Genomic DNA, 25041 nt, shown 5'->3' on the forward strand with positions numbered 1-25041 from the left:
TCAAATACCAAACAAATATTTAATGAAAGATTTTACTATCCATCAAACGAAAATTTTACAAACTTTAACGATAAAATCACCCTGGATGAACTCATTGTAAAACATACAAATAATATCCAACAAATTAAAGAACTATATTTTCATAAAAAAATTTCATATATGTTTAATATAAGTTTTATAGTGATCCTGATAATTTTAGCATACGCAATTTTTACCTACCTGAGGAAAGAAAAACAGTGTAAAATAGTTTTAGATAATAGAATTCAGGAGAATTCTAATCCAAAGGGGGGAGAAGTCACATATCAGTCTAGGTATAATGAAATACTAGCAAATGCAATGCAACACCTTGCACATGCAGCTGAGTAAGCAGCTTGCAATTTGACCCTTTATAAAAATTCCACAATATGGCAAAAATGCAGACGACAGGTCAGCACTTTATTTTGAATAAATTAGCGACTGATATGTGGTTTCTCGCAGTCCGTTCTCGATACCATTAGCTGTAATGCTGTCCGTGGAGTTTTGAAATCGTTTTATTAATAAATTGTGTAAAGTACAAAGTGTTTGTTTTCTTAATTGTGGATTATCACAAGTGAAATTTGGACAACTTCTTTTTTTTTTCGCGAGTCGTAAGGCCACAACGAAACTAGCGCGACTTTAACGTGCTCGTTAAATTGGAGACGCTAGTCAAGACGCACACCCAGGTATCTAATGCGCTTCTTATGAGGAATGCGCTCAGAACTATCCTCGTTCGCGACAATGTGGAAATCTCTCCAATTCCTTTTCAAGTTCCTACTGGTATACGCCAAGGAATTTCGTAACAGAATCGTTTCACACTTTTGCGCATTGATTTTCATCCGCCAACTGTTCGTGAAGAACTTAATATCATTGAACATCTTCTGAAGTTCAACTTGCACCTCAGTTACCTTCTTGTGTGCCGTGTAGGCTATCAAATCGTCAGCAAAGGCAACCACCGACCTTTTAGGAGATTTATTAAAATCGAAAGAGTTGAGTAATTCGCCGGAAAATACCGCAAAAAGTGTAGGCGCAGTCACTGTCCCTTGCTGTAATCCATTCAGAACATGAAATTCTCTGCTAGTAGTGAGATTTCCGTCCGTAATGACAAAGCACTTGCCATACAGCATACTACACATCATCGCTACGAGGTGACTGGGAAACTCATTCTTCAGGAGCCTGAAAATCAGTCCATCCAACCAGACGGTATCAAAGGCTTTCTCCATGTCTAAAAGGCAAGCGCCTACGCACTCACCATTGTTAATCCGCCAGCAAATATCAGACGTTACCTTCGTTATTGCATGTATTGTCGAATGTCCAGATTGAAATCCGAATTGGGCGTTCGGCAATAATTCCTTCTTCTTGATATGCCCGTTCAAGGCTTTCAATACCAAAACCTCAAACACCTTGCTGATGTTAGGCAGCAAACTGATTGGGCGGTAGCTTTGCGGGCTGGATGAATCCTTCCCTCTCTTTAAAATCGGGAATACTCGGGCTTTTTTCATCCATCACGATGTAATTGCCTTGCGCGTCAGCAGTTACACTATTCGTGTCTATACCTGAGTCAATAAAGTGTTGTATCTCGCTGCCACCTACTTTAATTCTCGGTACAGTTATTCGTGACTTCTTCCGGAATAACGTATTTATCTTAGTAAACATGGAATCTGGATCGCTTGGTGAAATACCCTTTATCTTCTCCCGCCTTTGGAAGTTCACTTCATTTACGAGTACGTAATGTTGACGGATAAGATCCCGCGCGATCATTAGAAGTGATTTAGTCCCCATATCTCCGATAGATTTTGTTGACGCGAGAGAGCAGAAGGCTTTTCACTTTTTTCAACCGTCTTATGGCTGCAGTTTCATATCCTTCCATATTATTGCGAGGTTTAATCTTAGGGACGACTTGTTCAATTGTTTCCAGCGTCAAGTTCTCCAGGTTGAGAAGATACTAAAGTATTTCCTCGGTGCTCAAGTTCCTGTCAGCTGGTGCAATTGTACTATCGTTTTCCCTATCAAGAGGTGGGCATTCCTCTCGATATCCCCGAATAAAACTCTCTTGGAATTTCTTCCAATTTGTTTGTTTAAAGTTCAGCCTGTGGACGCCACTGTCCATCGGCAGAAGGCGAACTCTTCGTCCATCAAACAGAACTTCAATAAGAATAGTGTTATGGTCGCTATCGTAAGGAAGAGTCTGTAGTTTCCGTTGAGGATTCCTAAAATTAAAGTTCAAGCGCGCGTCAGCAATGCACAAATCCAGATAGGAATTTGCTCTGGGCCAGGTTGGACTTTCTGACCCATATAATTCGCATTTACACTTTATCTGGTATTGCTCTATCCAAGATTTGAGGAATACCCCTCTGGGATTGTGAAAAAAGAATACAGACTTCGATACAATCAAAGGTTTCAAATTCAGGCCTATTAATATGCCTGAAATGATAATGGCGACCCACAAGTATTCCGGTACCACCTCCCCCATCACAATTTCGTCTATCGTTCCACACGAATTCAAAATCCTTGAATGTTAGAGGCATGCTGCTTGTGTAAGTATTCTGTTATGCTATTTATTTTTGTATTGTGTACGTGTAGCGTATGCTGCATATTTTCACACATGGTTAGTATTTTATTGAGGATAGTGTTCATCCAGCCACTTGCATCTTGTTGGGGCTTCTTAGCTCCCCCTTGTCGAACTACTTCTGCGAATGGGATCCCCGAGACGATTGGTGCCGAAGGGATGGTACCGTCCAACGCCGCTGACACCTTCGTTCTTTGGGCCGATCTCGGTGCCTTGTGACCTTAACATTGCGGTATGCAGGACATCCACGGTACAAAGCTGGATGCCCTCCGCTTCCGCAGTTAACACAGAAAGTTTTTTCCTTGCCATCTGCTTCAGCACTTTACACATCGTAAGGTCATTTGACAGTTCACTGCCGAGTGACTATAGCGCTGGCATCTTCGACACTGGACTATTTCGCCCCTTAGCAGGCGCTCAAAACGAATAGCCTGATAATTAAGCGACCTGATGCCGATCAGATCGCTTCCCCGGTTCTCCGGGCTTATCTGCACGAGGAAGTGCGGCAGGATTCGTTTTTCCAAAACGGATCTCCTCGTACTAAACCGTGACACTGAGAGGAAATTGACCTCAGCTCCCGTCTCCCTGAGCATTTTTAGCACCCCATCGGGCTCTTCCTCCGCATCCAAGCCTTTCAGAAGGAAGGTTTGCACCTTCTCTTCCTTGTGTTGGTGAAGTGAGGAGCCTTCACTCGCTCGAGGACCTCCCGTGCTTTTTTGTAATCTGCAATTTTATTACATTTGACTTGGGCTCTCTCGGCCCCCGTCTTTTTAATAACAAAATTTGAGAGCCCCGCGCTCCTATTAAGTAGAGTGGCTAAATCTCTACCACCTAATTTATAAACATTAATGGAGGGCACCCTTTCCCCTTTTTCTTTATTTCGGGTGCTAATTGTATCCCCAGTCGGACCATTTTTTAAATTTTCACTCGTACTTGCATTATTTTTTACATTATTTAACATTTTTTCTTGAGTTTTGTTTTTTTTCTTTAATTTTTTGGAAACATAGACCAAAAACTCACCCAATTTTCCATCTTCACTACTGTAACTTGCCTGGTTAACATCCTCTTCTGGGACTTTTCCATCGCCACCTGACTCTCGTATCGTCTGCTTTACTGCTCTCTATGTCCTCCATACGGACAGATTCGCTGTCGAAAACTTGTTCGCCCTCAAGGCAGCCCGGTTCCTCCATGACTGCAAAAGTAGTCGAAGAAAGCTTAACCTTTTTTCTGGCTACCTTTGGAGACTCCGAGTGCCCCTAAGCCTTATGGTGGGGGGCCGGTCTGGTCCGCCACCCGTCGGCGGCTCGCCACTCATTCCCGCCAAGCCAAAAAAAACGAATTTTTTCTCAAAACTTTTTAAGGAAAAGTAACTTAGATAACAAATCAAAAGTAAATTAGTTTCAATTAAGTTTTAAATTATATATTATTAATTAAGTAATACAAATATCTTTTTATATTCTAGATAAAAGTTAATTTAATTTCAATTTTAAATTATTTTTATTAAGAATATCAATTTGTAGACACGTCCGTTCTCTACAAACGTCAGCCTACTACTCTCTGGATATGGTGCTTCCACCTTAACTTGGTGTCGAAATCTACTCCTAAATACTTGAATGTTTGTGTCAGCTGGATTTCCGCCCCTGCTAAGGTGGGTAGCGTATAGCTGCCTCACCTGGCGTTCCTAGTGAACATAACTAGTCCAGTTTTCCTAGCGTTCAGGCAGGGGTTCTCTCTTCCTGACACCTTGTCATAACAACTGGAGAGCACAAAGGTGTTTGCGCAAACATTTAAAGACAAACTAATTGTAATAATTAGTGGCAAGTTTCTGGATACACTGCTTGAATACAACTTGGAAGATAAGCCTTGTCAGGCGTAGAATTCCATCTAGTACAGATAGTCTAGTATTTAGGGGTGCATCTAGTCTCCAAGATAATTTCAAAGCATGATATCCAGGAATACTACTAGAGATCCTGTAGATTCCCCTAGTGCGGTAGGATCACGATACGTAAGGAAACGGGACTTTCAGGCTATATGTTATATTGCTCATAGCACGAACCTCTTACAACAGTTCCAAAGGGTAGACTAAGTATTACTAGAGCAATGAGAACTACGCCGACTGTGGACTCAGAACTATCGTTTATCTTTCCATTTAATCAGATGTGAAACACAAAGTGGTTAACGACACATATAGACTTACAAACATCGGGACGTGAGAAGGCGTCCAAACTTGTGGTCAGGCGACCAGAACCTGGGCGATTATCACTTGCCGTAACTCCTGCTGCTTGACAAAAGGCTCTCCGTAGTAGTGGCAAAAAGAGAAAAATGATGAACAAATAGCAACGAGTGATTTGAATTTATGAACTTAATATTCTTCACCAATGAGTCAGCCATGGACGAAGGATCGGAATTCAACCGTAAAGGAGAGGGGACTATATGCTAACTGTTCCCTGTTAGAACCTTCTCTTCCACTTCTATCAGGAAAAGCGAAGCAAATAGAGATGGAGATTTGAATGTAACTGGTCTAATACCGATATGTGGAAACGAAACCATTCAGCCCGGACACCATAAATCTGGTAAAGCTCCTAGCTAGCGATGAAATGTACTGCAAAAGAAAGAAAGTGTGGGAATATTCAAAGAAAACGCACGCATGAAAACGGAAACATTGTTGACGAAGCTACAGGACTGCATTTATATATTTCTGGTGCAAGAGTCACGGGCTCGATTTAACAACATCCAATACCACAAATATTGAATCAATAAAGTCACTAGGATCATCTTCAATGAAAGATCCTCGAGACCTTGAATCTGCATCTTGATGTCAAAATCGTTAGATACAACCTTGCTGAGACAATCCTGTTCCCAGGACCCAGTTTGGATCATCTTACAATACCAGGTTAAAGGCAAGAAGGGAAACATTGTGGTCGGCTCAGCTGTTTTACTTCATGGTTCCCCCACCAACGCTAGAAACACGGGATCTGGCAGAGTATATAGAATCAGGTGGCCTTACACTCTCAATGAGTTGCAATGCGAAGGTTCAGCATATTTTTGGGGCACTATGCAGTAAATGCAATTCTTGAGGAGAAAAGCTACTTAATTTTATCACTTCAGTTGGTCTGATGACCGCGAACGTAGGGTTCGTGGAGCCAAGAAGAAGTGAAGGAATTGACCTAACAATCTGGAAAGGGAAATGAACTTCTTGTTGTCAAGAATGCATCTCCCTATATGAGTGAGAACCCCTTCGGCGAGAGAAGATCAATTGGAAATTCTGAGTTGCACACTTTTAGAGTACTTGGAAGGCACTTGTCCTATTTGACGAGGTAAAAGAGGTAGAAAGGTTTCCTGGTGAAATCGAAAGCTAGAAAAGCTTAGAAAAACAACCAGACGACTTCTGATTCGTGCGTTCAAAAGCAATGAGAATGAATACTGGTTAAACTTTGGGAATTCATAGCATGAATATAAGAGGGTCGTAAAAATCTCGAAGCGAGACTGCTTTAGAGCATACTGTTACGACTTGTAGGGTTTCTATACAAAGTCCTTAGAGGGGTGAATTGGCCAAGTTGCACTCTTTTAGAAGATCGGATGGAACTTTTACGAACTTCAGACTTGAGTTTGTAAAGACTTTCTTTAAAGTGTACCATCCGTTAGAACAGGTGACAGAAGTTGCAGACAGAGAAATGGCGGTTTTTGCAAAACTTTCCACACGGAAGTGACGGACGGGCAATTGGGACACTGTGAGAACGGTGGTTATAAAGAAAAAGGGGCATCTGCTATATTGCCCTTTGAACACTCCAAAGCACCTGGCATGGATGGCATTTATCCAGCGACACTAAAGTGACACTTTAAAAGGTGAATACGCGATAAGGGTGTTCATAAACATTAAAGGGACCGTTAACTGTGCATCTTTCCAAAGACTTTGTGATGCCGTCTAGCGTCGATGAAAGTTAACTAACTGAACTAAGAAGGTGGATCTATGTTATGCTAAAGCAGAGATTTGTATGTGCTGAAATGAGTGTTGATCGGTACCTGATAACAGAAATAGCGAAAGGGTCCACCGGAGGAGGAGTACTATCACGGTTTCTATGGGGCATTTTGATCGACTCACTACTCTCTGGACTGCACATGGCATAGCTGTGGCAAATAGTGGTCGAGGTCGAGGTCTTCTAGGTTGATGGTTCAAAAACAGAACAGGATTCTAGAGCAGGAGCCTACTGTTTGTATAAAAAAGATAAGTAGGCTTTTCCTTCGGACAATAAGCACTGATCTTGCAGGCTGAAGTGTATGCGATCCTAAGGCCAGCAAACTGGATGATTGGCCAGCGGTTGAAGAAACCGATTGAATTGTATTCCTAGATTCAATACGGTGGGACTACTCTGGGTACCTGATCACTGTAGTGCAGAGGAAAACTGGGAACGAACTTACTATACACACAAAACTTATTCTATAAGACACAAACAAACATACTGCAAAGTTTATCCTGTCGAAAAGCAGAAAAACTTGCCGAAGCATTGTGGCGTTAAGTGGACATATTTTCAGAATAGGGATTCTCGATGTGCATGATGCGTGCTCAGCCTGTAATGGGAAAGAGCGATCTAGAGAACATTTTCTATATGCATGCCCTGTCTAAGAACAAATCGGAAATCAGATTTTTGGTGCTAATATGCTCGAGCTTCACCAGGTAGCATCATATACACTATTGAAAATCCTGTGATACATAAACGAATTCGGGATATTCCATCAAAAGGGGGAATCAAGTAGAGTGGACCAATAAGTTCTGAGTACTCAGAGGCTTTGCCTTTCCCCCACCTCATACAAACACACCTCTGTTTTTGTAAGGCCGCATCAGTTGCTGCTGAACGAAACATATCTGATGTGGGTGCCAAGGCACTATAACATCGCAGTTGAATGAGAAAATTTGACTTTCTGTCATCACATGGAAATCTTAATGAAAGAAACCTAACACTGCTTCTTAAACTAGCAGAAGGAAAACTTAGTCTAGTGGTTTTGGCCGTAGACGATATGAAGAAAAGGACAAGGCAGTTCTGCATTTCACATGTAGTTGGCCAGTCTCCCCAAACCTTAGACGAAGATACCTCAAAATCTGCGCAATCTTCAGCTCTGGAAAAGTTTTTCTCAGCTTTCGAACGTGGCAGACGCGAGGTAGCCGAGAAGACAATTTTAGGGAGCAGTACAATGGGCTTAATAAGAGGGTTGAGTGCTTGGAGCTGCGGCTGCCTTCGCTAACCTGAGTATAATATAATCGTTGCCACAACAATCAATATTGGATCAAGGCCTTAAAGTCGGTTACAGCACTTCATTCAAGACCGTAACGTACACTGTAGGAGACAATGTGATCAGCACTGCGCGCAATCTCATTCGCCTCTTTCTGAATTAATTTGCTCAAATAATGCATTTCATAATGTGCAATTACCCTACTGTTCGCTGCAAATTGCATATTATTGAATGCTTTCGGGCGAATTAATATTGACAGAGAGGAATGATTTACTGCATTGGCATTCGCAGGCGCACGCGCATGTTGCTGCAAGATGAACTCTACAGATGTCAAGGCAAACATAGCGGCATGGGGACCGGTTCTTGGTTGAACAGCTGGACTAGGCGGTGAGATGGGAAAAGCTTTTGGATTGGCACCGGGGACAACCGTGAAGACGGGAGGTGACGCTGGAATATTTTCCACGGAAGCATCTGGTGGTAAGGAGCAGCTCCTGTTCGGACACTGGAAGCGGATCTTTCCAACATCGACAGAGCCAGGAGTGTAAAGGGATACGTTGGAGTAGAGCAAGTTGTTGATTGAGGCGCCGATGAAGTTGTTATCCCAGCGGGCGTGCCACATAAACCTGGAAGGACGCGAGGTGATTGGTTCAACACCAATGCTGGTATCGTGCGCGATTTGACTTCTGCCATTGCGAACAATTGTTCAAAGGCTTTAATTATGATTAATACAAATGCTGTAAACTCGTGTGTATCAATTGCCGCAGAAGGAAGGAAGGATCCCCGTCGTCTCTGCGGTGTTTCAACTTTAGATATTGTCCTTGCTCGAAAATTCATTTCGGATTCATGTAAATACCGTTGATATTCCGGGGATACGTGGACATTCTGGTATTACAATTTTCCGGTGATATCACAATGTAAACCAAAAGTGATTTTTCGCAGCCCGATCCTGAGAAAATCCCAGTGCACATCCAAAATTTTTGGTTAAGAATTTGGTAGTGCAAGAAGCGTGGTTCATTGCTCAAACAACCAGGAACTCTCAAAAAGTTTTTTTGAGGAAAATGAAGTAGTAGATTATATAATTATGAAATTCATATTTAATTATTCTAATCCACAAACAGAATCAGCATCACCATAAATACACACCACGCCGAACTCGGAGTGAATCAACATTAGTGCGATTTTTTTAATTGGATCTCATTTCTTTTCTTTTTTTCATCTTTAAGGTTTTATCTAAAACAAAACCTTATGTAAAGCCTTTGTGTAAAACGAAACCTTATTAAAATTGATTCACTGTATTTCTGTCTGTCTGTCACACGCACTTTTCTCCAAAACGGCTAAATCGATCCGAACGAAATTTGGTGGACAGATGGGAACTATGAAATCTCACACATACAGCGAGTGGCATAAATTTAGGTGGAGTTTAAAGGGAGGCTACATGCAAAGGGGGGATTCGAAAGTTTTTTCCAAAGTCATGCAGGGTACCAAATGAAAGATGTCCCTATCCTCTGAAATACTGGCCTGAGGATGTCAAGGACGGTAGGGAACCTCAGGGCCGCGCCTCAATCACGATCTGAGGCAGAAGAAACCATGATCGAGTCGATTTTTTTAATTTTCCAGTTTTAGCTCGCCTTCTGGTTTGTTTCATTAGGCCATCGCGAATTCCTTCGTTTGTTGTTTATTTTGAAATCGCTTACGGACTCACGCATCGGTATAGACACGTTAATTTTATATTAATGACACGTGACGGATCAAAGCGCTCAAAGGATCCCATCACATTCCCGAGCCTGGCTAGCGCAGAGGCGTGCAAGAATGTGTCGACCGAGCACTTTGATGGAGCTTCAGTCTTTGCGGACGGACCTTCACGGTTAATTTCGCCAACTTTTTAGATTTCTGGAATAGCTCTACCCTCTAGGTCGTTCTCGGCCACTTAGGATGACCGTCTGATCCTCTTATTTCCCCTAAGTTCTTTACATATACTTAGCGTTTTAAGGGATCGATTTCAGATACGTGCTTTCCAATTTCTGAAGTTGTCCGTTGCGAACCTTACACTTCATTCTCATCACCAACAGCCAAGAGAGGTTGCCGCTTTTCCAGAAAGCGCCTGTAACACTTTAAAAATTCTGCATTTTCCTCAGTCAATTAGCTATTCAGATTGAAATTATAGATTCCTTCTTCCATGACAAGCCTTGCGAATGACTCCGGGCATTATCATTAATCGAATGAAAATTATCCATATAAGCTAAGCCATCATAGTCTACACCTAGCCCTGCTAACCCCACTTAAGTCATCCATTAATAACCTCGGCATATTTAAACAAGTATGCATATGAGTATTACCTTGACAAACAAACGTATATAAACCAGAAGAACATTTATCGTTTTGCCATTATGTCAATCACTTTATATGAAGTTTTATTAGACATTCTCAAGTGATGCCTCATTGAAGATAACGAAATAAACATGGAAGGAGACATATTATTGACAGCACAAACGATTGCGGTTTCTTGCTTTTTATTAAGAACCGGATTTGCTTTTCATTATAAAAGATACATATCAACATACGATATGTAAATACAATAGAAAGGAATAAATAAAACAGCATTTCTATGAATTTCTAAGTGAACTTCAGATATAGGCTGATAGCAGGAATTATTATAACGAACAGACAGACATCTAAGATCATCAAGAACATGGTTAAGAATACCATGTGTACATACGCCAGGTCTGGGAAAATCATAATTTCACAGAAAATCTCTTGGTTTCAGTACGTGTTTAGTGCAGGGGAAACACTCCAAAATTCGTGGAAAATTAGAGTAAACATACATCATTATCGACTCAATTAAAAGGTAAACGCCCCGGTTGAGGCTTATTGAAGTTTTTTAAAGTGATTTGTCAGCTCCTATCGTAAAATTCTATCAGCATAAAGTTTGTGCGATACATCATTCTCTGAGCAAATTAACTGAAAATAATTATTACATACTCGTAGTACTACTACTATCATGGATTAACTTCAAATTTTCCCTGAAATTGATTTCGCTCCAATCTCTTGAATTTGATTTTCAAAAATCTGTATCGACGAAAGTACACTATCTAAATATTTAGACAACATGCTAATCTCGGCGCCCATCCCCGTCCCATTAACACTTGGATGGCTTAACCTCACCCTCGTCTGAGTGTTTATTTTGATAAGCTTCACTGGAATGTTATTCATAAAGGAAAATTGATCGGCATTGATCTTGAAATTGATGGAATGTACGAATCTGAGATTGAAATTTCTTTTATCTTAAGAAAAAAAAGAATCTATTTTTATTAAGGTATATTTTTGGTTGTTGAATAATGAGGAGTTATTTTCCAATCGACAATGGAAAAAAAGTATAGCAAATTTACAACAGGTGTATATTGAGATTAGCCAATCAAAAGATTCACAGGTTTAGGTGGCAATAGCTGATAATTCACCTTATCAATTTATGTTTTCTGAAGTACGTCAGTTTCCTTATCAACTAATGATAAGGTTTATGATTAGAATTTAAAAACTTATGTTTCCGATATTAAAATAATGTTATTCGAGCAAAAAGATTTTCTTGTATTTTAAACCCATAGATTTCTACTACGATCAGCCGCATTATAAAGGTGTATATCTTGTAAATTTAAAATAATATTCCATAAAAGATTTGTATTTTTTTGGTATACCGTCGACTATTTTCTATATACACAGGTCTTTCAAAAAGCATCAACATTTTATCTCACCAACTTTGCGTCTGTGAGATACTATCATAAAACAATTGTGCTCAAACCATTCATCTATCCGGACGAAACTAACTATGGACTACCTTAACAGTGTAACTTAATCTAAGGACTAACTTGTCACTAGAAAAGCATACTAAGAAAAATTGTTGAACATTCTGGAGGGAAAGTCGAAAAAAATCTCCACTCACTGATTTTTAGATAAAAACGGCCGGGCTGGGGGAGGAACTAGGAGGTGGGTTGGGATGGGGTGCATGCGGGAGGCGTTTGGGAAATGAAGCTAGGATTGGCGTTGGGGATGGGCTGGGTTTGAAAATTGGGATGAGGAGTAGTTGACGGTGTAGAAGATCACTTGTACCATCGGGGTTGAAAAGGATCTTTCGGGGCTGAAGAGATAACAGCGTTTGAGGGAACAGATGAGTTCGTAGAAGATTCTTTTCGACAATCTGGATCTGCATGACCTAGGAGATAAGTGGATTAGGTTCGGGATAGACGTTTATTCAGGAAGTTCAGGTCATGACTGGCTAGGACGGCGTTGTTGTGGGGCGTCTGGCGGAAGTAGTAGAGGATAGGAGATGTAGGCGTTGGAACAGTAGCAATTTGCACTATATGAGTCGGAGTCGTTCGATTCAGGTAGGGAAACTCATCGGACAGATGAGCTGTTTGTATCAGAACAGCTTGACTTTGGGAAGAGTTAGGACATTGTGTTTCAGGATTGGGTAAAGGGATTTGAAGGCGCCAGTTGTATGGCTTAGTGCTGTCGTGATATGTGGGAGGTGGGGTAGGCGGGAATTCATAGTCACCGCAAGGAAGGTGACTTAATTCACGGTTGGGACTGGGGCGTTGCGAATTTTGAGGGATATGGTTCATATGTCACTCCTTATTTTCGGCATCATCTTTGCGTTGCCGTAAAATACGATAGTCTCACATTTCTGCGGGTTTAGGCAGAGTTTCAAACGTGTGAAGTACCGATAAAGCTCGATGGAATAGGAATTCAGGCGGGCTTAAGCGACCATGATGTTTCTGATGGAGATGTAAAGGATGAGGTCATCCGCGTATTGGCGGATTCGAATTGGGTTTGGGTGTGAGGCTGGTTTGAGTAAGTTTACGGTGGACATGGAGAAGAGTTTAGCAGAGAGGACTGATCCCTGAGGGATGCCAGCCGGAATAGAGAGAAGAGAGAGTTGAACTTGGGTTTTCCGCCCGTCGAGAAAGCTAAGAATTAGCTTGCAGAAGTGCGGATGAAAATGGAAGACCTCGGAAAGTTTATAAACGAGTCCACACCATACAGAGCCGAAGTCTTCTTTATGTCGAGGAGATAGGTTATGGTCCGCGCCTTCCGGTTGAGGCCCAGAAAGACGTCCGATTTGAGCACGAGGATTGCATGCTCAATCGAGTGTTTGGGTCGATTGGCGAATTGAAAATCCGGGAGTGAATGATTGGAGTCACAGTGCTCGTCGATGATGGCTTTTGTGGACCGCTCGAAGATCTTGACGGAGGATGATAGGATAGAAATAGGCCTGTAGCTATCGGGATTTAGAGGGTTCTGGTTCTTTTCCGGGATAGGAACTATTCGAGCACTCTTCCAATCTGTTGGGAAGGGGACATTGATTAGACAATGGTCAATGATGGAGGACATGATCAATACTAGGAGCGTATTCCTTTAGAACAATGTAGGGGATTTTGTCAAGCCCAACCGATTTTTTATTTTTTGAGGTGGCAATGGACGCCATGACGGAATCTGTACTGACAGAGTGTATGGGGAGGATATTTTCGCGCTGACTTGGGTCGGCGAGTAAAGAGATACTACCATATGCAAACGTCCGCACATTTAAAGGTAGCAGTCATCCCGCTGACTTAGCTGGTTTCTTCAGTACATACGGTACATACGTTTTGTTTCCCTGTATTCGGCAGCAGCTATTCTTGATATCAGCGGGTACCATTATCATCTCTTGCTTTATGACAGTCGCGATCCTTTATTTGCTGAGAGAATAACCGTTAGTCATTATAGAATAAGTAGCCACATAGTCTTTAAATGTACTGAAAATAACTCTCTGGATCCACCATATTCGTGTCACAGGAGACTGTTCTTTAAGATTCTCTTCACTTCATTACACACTTCCTAGAGGCTTGTTTCTTAATTGGTATAAATTTGCCCACGTTACCTGATAATTCTCATTAAAGTAGGTTCCAGAACTGCGCTCGCGCTGCTTGGCAATATGCCCTTGATTCCCACAACTTTCGATCAATACGATTCCTTTGTGTGCCTTCTGGAAGTTTTTACACCAGGAGAATTTAGAGAGAAAATTCGAGTCCAGGGTAAATAGAGGCACTTATATATCACGAAAAATCTATCTAAGTTTGTTAAAGACTATATCCCCGGCCCCTGGAAAAACGCCAGACACAGGGAGAATCACTTCCTTTCTCCCTCCCTCTCGTTATCTCTAAATAAACTTCGGATACAATTAATTATTTGTATCAATTCTACATAGTTGATATATACGATGTTTTCACAATTAAAGCTGTCAATTAATCTTACTAACATTGATTTGTATGGCACCACCCATCGTTCCAGTTTCGGTCCCTTTAAGATCATTCAATAGCCATGGAAGAGAGTCTACTAACCTACAAAACCAAGGAGATCGCTTTCATTCATCTGAAGTACTTATTGTTACCTCCAGATGAACACAATGAGAGGGCACTAAGCCAAATTTACATGACTAACGTGATGAACCCTGACAGGGTTAGTGCTGCATGGAGTTCATCTTAGCATCGACCACCGTCGATCCGTTTCCAGACAACATAAAGTTTGACAATTTTAAATTCCTGCATTTATTAATAGAAACACGTTTGGTTTTTCGTTCGTTGAATCCAATATACCCTTAATTTTATGGCGTGGATAGTTTCATTTCCATGAAGTTCCAAGTCCTCGAGGTGCTTTACAGCTACATAGACCGTTTTCCACAAATTTAATCAATAATGCTTCCGCTGGCATATGAAGGACAAGCAATATATTATACATGATGCTCCGCACTCTAATACGGAACCTTTGGGAACACCAAATAATTCAGCCCATCATCTCTCTTCGAGAAATAACTCCTGATTAGCTAAACTAAGTAACCAGGGATAATCATCTAAGCCAAATCGCCCTTAATCCGTTCACCAGGCCGACTTAAAGGCGTTTCTGACGAATGGTCACCATTGCACAACACTTACCAATGGCTCCCTAGCTTGGTCCACTACGATTATTATTGTTCCTACCGTCGAAACCTGTATTGTCTTATCTGCACCCTGTTATATATACATCACCCCCCCCCCCCTCCCCCCCCCATCCTTTCTCATAGTGTCTAAAAGCCATATAGGGTGATGTGAAGAAGGCATGTCAGATAGATTTTGGGGCTTCACAAGCAGAATCACAGAAACAGTCATTCTACCCTACACGATTCAAATGTGACATTGAGGACATTGCTCTGAATCGCGTCTTATCCATGTTATCACCAATATATGCACAAAACTCTCCAAGTTATGCCTGGGTAGCCTCAGGCACGGAAAAAATTGTAAATATTTTTAACGTAAGCCCTTCTTAAGACAACTCGGAAAATAAGATATTTTTCCTCCGGTTTCTGCGAATCCGGGTCCCGTTGCCGTTTGGTAAGACCTATCCATTTGCAGACAACATGATCCCAGCAAAATCTGGTAGTCGCTGTGATTCAAGTGTTCACTGACTTGCAGGCCATAACTCTTGCCCACGAGGTACTGAGGTATATTTTTTTTTTTTGGGGTAGGGTAGGTGAATGCATTTACGCACACAGTGTTGGACTCCCGATTCGGTACGTCGTCGGACTACCAACTAAACACCTCCCCATCGTCAGAGAGCTAGCCTGGAACCGTTTGTCACATTACTTCGGGCCAGCCCCCGAACTCTCCCGCCTTGCGGAGCCTTCAAATCAGGGAATTCCTTTCACCAACGGGAGGGGAGAGGAGGAAGGGAACTGTTAGTTCAAGGAGCCCCCTGCCATCCGGATGCTCCACCGGTCGAGCTCTATCTTCTTAGCAACGAGAAGGGCCCGAACGTAATGGGCAACACGGTTCCAGCTGTCAGCAGTCCTCAGCATCTCTTCCACAAGCACAACAAACGAGCCTTAAACTCTACCTCGAAAAGTACGGTGCATAGATTCCCAAAAATTGTGTTGAAACTTGGAATTTGTCGACCATCCCATGGTATGGCGAGATTCATCTATATTGTGCTTAAAAGCCGGAAAAACTGGGCCTGGTAAATAGCCAGTTAAAGAAGATTTACGCTGTTTTGGTTGGACACAGTGCTACCAATTTCACCATTTAATCTTTGCGTACAATAAAATACTTTTAGATGACAGGTTCTTTGATATCGAATTGGTAGACCTCGGCGCAAAACCGGAATGTCTGGAGTTTTTTACTAAGGCAGGTCTAGACCGGATACCGGTTGTTGCGCCGTTAATGGTGATAGTAAGCCCGATATGTCAGCAGACTTGAGTCCGTGAAGTGGTACATCCTGAACATATCTCAACCAAGAAGAAAAATGTACTAATTACGCCAATTTCCTGGCATTATAAATATAACATTAACACCCAGGCTCCACTTCGCATTCTTCGAACATTCAGCAAAAAAAATTCCCAGCGTTCATTCAAGGATCGCAAAACCATCGTTGCTAACATAATTTAAAAAGTACATCCTCGCGACAACGCTCCACTTCCCCTCAATCTTGATCGCATGATGGACACAAAAATGCTTCATGACGTCGTTTAGGAAACTCGCTGCAATACGTACGATCAGCAATTAACATACTAGCGGTGATCCAAGCAATTAAGTACTTTTATCCCACAGTCAGATTAGCCGCATCCTCAGCGAATTCATTTTTATCGGCCTAGAATCGCCATATTCGGTCGTTTTCTTCTACAAATTTCATCGGCAAATGCGCGCTGAACCGCATCATTGCACTGGCGTGGGAAAGACAAGGGGAGTAAAATCCAAATGGCCCAGAATCAGAGCAAGCTTGTAGCGTTCAGAAAAGATAGCAGTTGTTCCACCCTATAACCGAAGATCTCTTTGGCATTGGCAAAGGGTTGTTTACCTATTGTGTGCTGCCTGGCTCTAACTAGGGTGGGAAGGTTTTACTGTAGGAGACTCAGATTTTCTATGGCTTGCTTGGGGGTCGGATGTTCTCCTAGTTACCAACAGTAGCGAAGTAGTAGCGTATCTGCGGGACCTCCGCTTGGAATGTACTGCCATTCTCTGGAAGACCATACGAATAAGCTATAGGATGCGTGTCGAAGAATACGTTCGCTATGATCTCGCATATAATCTTGTCACAACCCCGAAACACAATGCCGATCTTCCACACTGCCCAGAGACGCAACATAGGTGTGACGCAGTCCTTTGGAAATGCCGACAGTTGTCGGAGAAACTTCATCAAGGATATTACCATAGTCAGAGTTGTTTGCTGATCAGAATCCTGACTATATAATTAATTAGTTAAGTCCTTTTGTATTTTCCGGTTAGCGCCTGCCACCAAGCAATAAAGCCGTACATTAGGATGTACATACAAAGTACCATCATCCGTCCTCCCGAAACCCTTGTTATATGCCTTTTTAGTCCTTGGTTTTTTGTTTTGCTTTCGAATTTAATGTAGAATTCGGGATCATACCCTGAGTTTATATATTGGAAGAAAGCTACATTTTGTGTATATTAGGTCGAAATGCAAGATGATATTGATTGACAGAAACTCCGCTGACGTGGAAAACCCTGCCCCAGATGCAGCGATGGCGTAAATCAGGGCGTCAGATAGCAGAACTGGTTACCGATTCAATATTCACAGACCATTCTCTCCCTCGGACACTACCTTGTCATGGTGGGGGAACCTGTGGTAATTTACTACTACAGTAAGAGTGTCCACAATCACATGAAGATGGAAACAAAGAATTGTAACTTTCCGATTGGTAAGGAGTCACAAAATCTGAATCCACCCGCGACTTTAAGAAACCAGCTCGTGGCCGAGGCACGGATTTTGGACACCTCACCAGATTCATGGTCCCCATGGAAAAATCTGTGGAAGTCAGGCTCTTCATTTCGATGGAAAACCTGCACTCGCTGTCTATGGTGCGACCAGCCAGAAAGGATAGTACAGCAGCTAACTTAATAAGAGGAAATGGAAAACTGACTACGGCCAGCCTGTGGGTGACACTGTTGGTTAGCTCTTCAAAAAAACGGGAGAGAAATGCTTGGCAAACGGAAGCTTTAGCCCCGAAGGAGAAGGAACTTGCCTGCTTGCCTGTCGAAACCTTCTCCTCCGCCTGAACTAGGAAAAACGAAAGAAACTGGTCTAACGCCGGTATGTGGGAAGATATCCAAGCAGCCCGGACACTGGGAGGGTTCCCAGCTGACGACAATGGAAGGCACTGCAAAAGAAGGCGACGTTTCTTGGGAATGAGGACATGGGCGTTGCTAGAGCAAGTGCGGCGATATCCAGAGAAATCGGAACTTTCGGCAGAACGTGAGGACAAGCTGGCAACCCCGGTGACATCCACACTGAACGCAGCAGACTTTTCAATTAACACCGGTTTTTATATTAGACTGCACTTATGGCTACCAACATGAAGGTTAGTCAAATTAGCATGCAGCACGCCAACACCATTTCCTATCTACTAGCAGCAAGGCCGCTAAAGTTGCAGTACTGTCCTTACATAATTCTGGTTCAAGAGCCATGGGTTCGTTCGTTCGGGGACTAGGAGCTTCTTCGAGGAAAGAAGGGATCTAGTAGTGAATGCACAATCAAGTGGTCCTGAACTATTAATAGGTTGTGATTCGAATGCTCAGCATAGTTGGGTCAGTAGCAAATGCACTCCAGCTGGTCTGATGATCGCGAACGTAGGGTGCGTCCCTACGTTCGTAGGGTCAAGAAGAATGGAAGTATTGACCTAACAATCTGCACTTCAAAATTATTACAGTTGATTAAAGACTGGCGAGTGCTAGACGAAGTCTTACTCTCAGATTATCGTTACTTAGAATTTAATATGACTATTGCAGGCGAACAGTCTCTAATACAAAGACGGAATCCTAGAAAAACGAACTGGACAAAGTTCAATGAACTTCTTGGCGACAAAGTGGAGTTCCCTGGGCGACTAATGACTCCTTTGGCGATAGAAGATCAGTTGGAAACTCTGAATCGCACACTTTTAGAGTGCTTCGAAGGACTTGTCCTATTTCCCGAGACCAACGTGGTTAAACGGTTTCATGGTGGAACCGAGAATTGCAAAGTCTCAGGAAATTAACCAGACGACTTCTAAATCGTGCTTGCAAAATCAATGAAGATGGAGACTGGCTAAACTTCCGGAATTCACAGCGTGTGTATGAGAGGCTCGTAAAATTTTCGAAACGGGGCTATTTCAGAGCATACTGTAGGGAACTACAAGGTAAGCGGGAGACTTCCAGGCTGTGCAGAGTCCTTAATAAAGATGGGTCGACCAAGTTGGACAGTCTTAGAAAACTGGGTGGTACTTTCATGAACTCCAGAGTTCAGTCTATACAGACTCTCTTGGAAGTACACCACCCGGGAGAACAGGACTCAGGAGTGGGAAGAAGAGAATTTGCAGTTTCTGCAAACCTACCAACATGAAGGTGTTGCAAGGAGAATCGGGACACTGCGAGAGCGGTTGTTACCAATGAAAAAGCGAGAGGCGCTATGCTGGCATTTGAACACTTCAAAGCATCTGGTGCAGATGGCATCTACCCAGCGATGCTTAAGGAGGATATGGAACACTTAGAGTAACTTCTAAGAAATCGTTTTCGAGGTTAAGGTGGTCTTCATACATACTTCTTCACTGCTGGTGGATCAACGTTATGTTAATGCAGAGATTGCTCTGTGTTGAAGTGAATGTTGATCGATACCTAACAACAAAAGCTACGAAAGGTTGCCCTCAAGGAGGTGTGCTATCACCACTTCTGTTTAGTGTGCTGATCGACCCACTATTATGTAAACTGCAGAATCTGCCAATACACGTTCAAGCTTATGCGGTATTATTTACAGAAAGGAGGAAACTGATAGGTCTTTGACTTAGAGAGATGAGTGGTACAAGCCTTCAACTCTCCGAAAAAGTGAAATATTTGGAGTTATCAAGACAAGCTTCTTTGGAACAAACAGACATGGAGACCTAGGCCTCAGGTAGTATAGTGTGGATATATGTCGTTATTAGGTCGATGTTTGGTTATGCATCCGTAGTGTGGTGGGTTAAGGTAAAAAGAAAAAAATTTTGGTGCAAGCTGGCGACACTGCAAAGAGCTTTTGCTGCAAGCTAGCCGCACTGCAAAGAACTGTGTATCCGTGTATCATCGGTGTCATGAGTACGACAGCCGACGCAGCTCCGAATGCATTAACCCATTTGGAGCTCTCGGAGCCCTCATTTCAGAGCACTGCAATGAGAGCAATTCATAGACTAATTCGATAAGATTTATGGGGAAACAATGGACGTGGAAAAATCAATGGAAGAACTAAATTCAGTTTTCGCAATGCCTTCTGATTTTCGCATCCCCATACATTTGTTTGATAGAAAATGTAATGTTATATTGAAACGAAGAGAAAACTGGAATGAAACAGAAGAATACGTGTCAGGGTATACTAACGTCTCCTACATCGATGGCTCAGGAAGAGAACAGGGTTCTGGGGCCGGAGTCTACCTCTCGAAAAAACGATAAGTGGGCTTTTCCCTTGGGACAATAGACAACGGTCTTTCAGGTTGAAGTGTATGCGAACCTAAAGACGATAACCTTGATGATTGAGGAGCGGTTGAATGACAATCTGTAGCGATAGTCAAGCTGCATTGAGGGCGTTGAGCAGTCCTTTGATCATTTCAAAAATTGACCTAGACTATAGAAATCGATTCAACTCTGTTTCTAGATTCAATACGGTGGAATTACTCGGGTACCCGGTCATTGTTGTGAAGAAGGAAATGGCATGTCGGATGTTTTAGCAGAAGAGGGTTCAATTTCCGCCATGCCCGAACCGAAATCAGCAATTGGGATGTCAGTGGCAATGGTTAATGCTGCTATCAAAAACTGGGAACAAGCTTCCCACAACGGCAGGTGGCTGAGCCTTAATGCAGCTAAACGCATCAAACGTGTCCTGTCAGAGCCAAACAAACATACTGCAAAATTTATCCTGTCCAGAAGCAGGAAACCTTACAGAATATTGTGGGTATTCTGACTGGTTATAATTCACTAGCTGGACATATGTTCAGAATAGCAATTCTCTAAGATGATACGTATCCCTCCTGTTATGAAGAAGCGGAATCTAGCCTATGGACGCATCCGACATCAGATTTTTAGTGCTGATGTGCTACAACTGCAGCGGGTTGCCTTTCATTCACTAACGGAAATCCTGCGATACATGAACTAATCCGAGATATTCCGTTAGACGGAGGAATCGAGTACAATGGACCACTAAGGTCTGACACTTTGTCTCTCCCCGACCTCAAACATACACACACAGACTATTGGAGCTGAACATCCTTGACGTCGAGTTTCAAACACAGTCTTCCTCGCTGGCAAATGAGTAGCAGTTCCAGAGTCTCATCAGAAGATTCCACTCTGGAGATCTCCGAAGTAAGAATTGGCCCGTCCGTTAATTTCTCAAATGCCCCAAAAACGTTTGCCTTGCATTGCCATCGCAGCCCATCAACAAGTTGGCTTCCATCGGTGTAATGTAGCAGCCGAATGTTGTAGTTCTTCAGGTGCAGATCTGTATATAGCCTATAAGCCGATGAGATTTACTCGTCTTCCGCTCCCACCTGCTTCAGTGTGAACGCGGTAACTCTCCCTGGACAAATACTATAGGCCTGTTTTGATCATTATCTCTGAGAAATAAATTAAAGTATTTGTTTTGAAGCTCGTTGATGATGTGGCCTACTTGGATTCAGGGCGCCGGTTGCTCTTCCTGGGCGCATGTTCTAGGCCTCTCCTGATCCTTGTCTGAGAGAAATAAATTGTAATCTTTGTTTTGGAGATATTTGATGAAGCGGCCTCTTTTGATTCTGGGCTCTTGAATTAGAGCGATACCGATGTCTTCTTTCCGGAAGTCCAACTCGTCATCCAGTTTCGAGGAGCAGAATACGTTGATTCTTGCTGAACCGCACTCTGTAATGCCTTTTTCTAAGCTTCCATGTACTTTTTATATAAGCTGGGTAGGTAAGGCTGACGGTTGGATGGGGGTTCCTCCTTCTCGATCGTCATTCACTCAACTTGCCCTTGTCCATGTGGGCCTTTCGTTTGGCAACCAGATGCGAGCAGTAGATCTACTGAGAATCTCATCTCATGGAATAATTCTAAGCTTCACGTCCACTCAACCGTAGCTGATATTAGAGACAGACAAACTGAGAAAATGCCGGAGGCACTGGCCCCCCAGAATTCCAATAGAAATTGAAGAAGAGGGCATCTTCACTATTTCCTCTTACTGTCCAAGGAATGCTTGATAACCAGTACCAACAGTCTGCGCTGGTCCATACCTCCGGCAGAAATTTCACGTCGCCGGATGTATCATCCGCAAGCGCCACTTACAGGTCACTCCTAGCCACATCTATACAGAGCTTCGCGGCCCTATTGCTGTTTCACTATGTGTAGAGATTGCTTAGTGTCTGATTCCTTCCAAACTCTGTTCCTTTTAATTTTCTGCAAGCTCGTGATAATATGCCAAACGGTTTCAAAAAAATTGTTTTATACGTGAGTCTGCCTTAAAAGATGATCCCGTTTGTATCTATGCACTACTACCTACTCATAAAAGAATTGATATGGACTAATCTGTCAAAAAACAGATTTTGTTTGGATAACCTGCTTTCACCAATATTCTTCTGGGTAGTGTAGATTTTCAAGTTACTGATCTTAATGATTACGTTATATATGTATTATAGTCAAAAATTGCTATATTTTACAAAATCGGGGATCAGAAATATTGTAAAACGTTCTCCACCCCAAAAGAATTAAATGTCAAAGTCACGCTTCTAAGAAATTAGTTGGCAAATTGAAAAACTATTTTTGTATTTCGTTTGGGAACCATTCATTTTATCGCGGTCGAAGTAGCGAATAAACACTAATTTTCAGTGTTCAACTCCGTCCAGTGTGTTCCAAATGATTTGGTTTGAATAAATCTAGAAATCTAGTCGTTTGGCCTTGCATTGTAAGCATTAGTGGGCCGGCACTGTACCAACAATAATACGATGGTGTAATTTCCGTTGAACTTGTTGACAAAATGATCCGGCATTACGTGGATCGTTATTACGGAAACGCTGGACGTGAAGTCAATAAAAATATGACAATATGAAGCTATTCTGTCACTACCGCTTATTTACTATTGAACTCACCTGATACACCTTGCTCGTCATCTTGGCGGAGCTTCTCCTCCTCTGGATTCACTTTCCCCATGGTTTCCGTTTAATCGATGATCACCATTAATTCTCACAAGTACTCAAGCGAGCCATACTTCGAACCAATCACTGCACAATTGCTTGTAATTTCTTGAAGCCTCTTAACACAAGCTATAATTATACTCACTTCACCACGTTAATCATTTTTGCCCCCTTCCTCGCACACTTTTGTATCTTTTTTTCGCAATTTTTTCTTATCAAACTACACTTGAACAATCATAACTTACGTGAAATTACTCGCTGAATTTTAGATACATTTCACAGAATATAAACACATTCGGCTGGCTGAAGTGAGCCAGAACGTAGAACTCTTCTGGTACCCCGGTCTGTACGTATTCGAATCCACTCGGAAGCAGTTGGTCTTCCCCCGTTCAGAACTCCTCGTTTAGCTGCAATAAATTAAAGTAGATATAGTACGGCGAAGTGTGAATACACGAGTAGATGCGATACGGTTGCCGTACAAGATGTAATGATACGACATTGAAAATAATTAATAAATTATTATGTAATATGGCAGTAGATACATCTAATTGGGATCCAAGTGCAGTACGTACGAATCCGGCGTATCATTGTTCATTTGCTGACTTGCAATGTGCTATTAAAAGATAATTTCCATTCAGTGAATTGTTCCGGGACCAACAGGTATCGGGCGAATGGAAAATGGAAATTATTTGCGGGCCTCGTCCCCTTTTCCGGCCCATAATGAATTACAAAGCATATCTGTGACAACGTATTTGTTTTGATATTATTGTAAGTTATGTTCGACAGCTACGTGGAAATTGGATACGGAGACGACGGACCGTGTACATACACGATAATTAAACGAGTATTTAAGGTATCTGTTCTTCCCATCGGGCAAACTCCATTCATTGAGTGAGAAATCATTAAATATTCCACATTCTCCAGCCGGAGGAGCTTCTGAAATATTCTGCCGAGCAATCTTTATTAGTCAAATGGAATTTAATATTCCTCGTCGGTATTAATGGCTTTGATGTTTGTCATATTTAAAAGCTGGCGCTGCAATGTGGGCGGTGTGAGGTCTTTGCCGACGACCCCAAAATATATTCATGAATGCCATTCAATTAGGGAAAATTTGGAAAAGTCATCAGTGAAATGCAATATCATTTCTAAATATAGAAATCAATAAGGAGGTTCATGACTTTAACAGTTATTTGCCATAACATTTGTTGATTTAGTGACTACTTCATACTTTCGGGATTATTGTTATTTTGGGGTTCACTAGGCTAGGCACGTAGCCTACAAAAAATGGGCGGAGAACTCAAGGTGCCCAGGGATTCCCATACTATTCCGGAACACAATTATGCTAAAACTATCTACCCCTGCCTACATAACTAAAAGTTCCCAGTAATGTTGAACTGGCGTAACATAAACGGCCATGACAGTGCCATCAAAACGGAAATTAATATCCTTTGACTTTCCTCATGCTGTCTCGTGAGAATAACTTATGAAAGTATCTACGCATTTATAGTATGTGAATTCTAGTGAGTCTACCATTCATTATTTATGCATTTGAGATAAGGAACGAAACAATACGTTATGGGGAACGTATGTTGAAAATGAATACAATTTAAAAGCTATTATGAGCGAAATTTCGTTCTGATACAAACTAACACTTGCAAATTTGAGAAAGTTGATATTGGCTTCGAAGGCTGCCACAAAATTTGATCCACGTGTAGAAATAATGAATCCAATATGGGTGGTGATTGGTAAAATTCATGACTGTACCAGAGAGGGCGATCCCCAATATATAGCCATGCGCGATATCAGATGAAAGGTGTTGGTTAGTGATTGGAGATGAGTTCAAAAACTAAAGGGTGAAAATAAATAATACCATCGAGGGCGGTATTACAGCGCCCTAAAAAAAACATTGTGCGTCTTTATTAAGTACTCTCCCAGGCGCGTCAACCTCTTTTGAACAAGTGTGACACTGTCCCTGACATATATGGTGGTTTCGTCACACTTCTTATAGATTCAGTGTCCTTGGATATTCCTAGCTCTAGCATTTCCATACTAGTTACAG

At 42.0% G+C, this 25041-nt stretch overlaps 1 protein-coding gene across 5 annotated transcripts in view; it reads right to left on the minus strand.

The window, feature by feature from the left end:
* The window catches only part of LOC119647624 (adenylate cyclase type 2), a 240162-nt gene that overhangs the window by 160866 nt on the left and 54255 nt on the right, over nt 1–25041 (minus strand). For 4 of the 5 annotated variants that reach the window (XM_038048671.1, XM_038048674.1, XM_038048670.1 and 1 more), the window contains exon 2: nt 22938–23389. In XM_038048671.1, coding sequence (XP_037904599.1) covers nt 22938–22998 — 61 coding nt within the window. In that variant the 5' untranslated portion in view covers nt 22999–23389. The remainder of the gene's footprint in view (nt 1–22937; nt 23390–25041) is intronic. The other variant, XM_038048673.1, reaches the window with a different exon arrangement.

This window comes from Hermetia illucens, chromosome 2 (genome assembly GCF_905115235.1).
Source record: "Hermetia illucens chromosome 2, iHerIll2.2.curated.20191125, whole genome shotgun sequence".
NCBI lineage: Eukaryota > Metazoa > Arthropoda > Insecta > Diptera > Stratiomyidae > Hermetia > Hermetia illucens.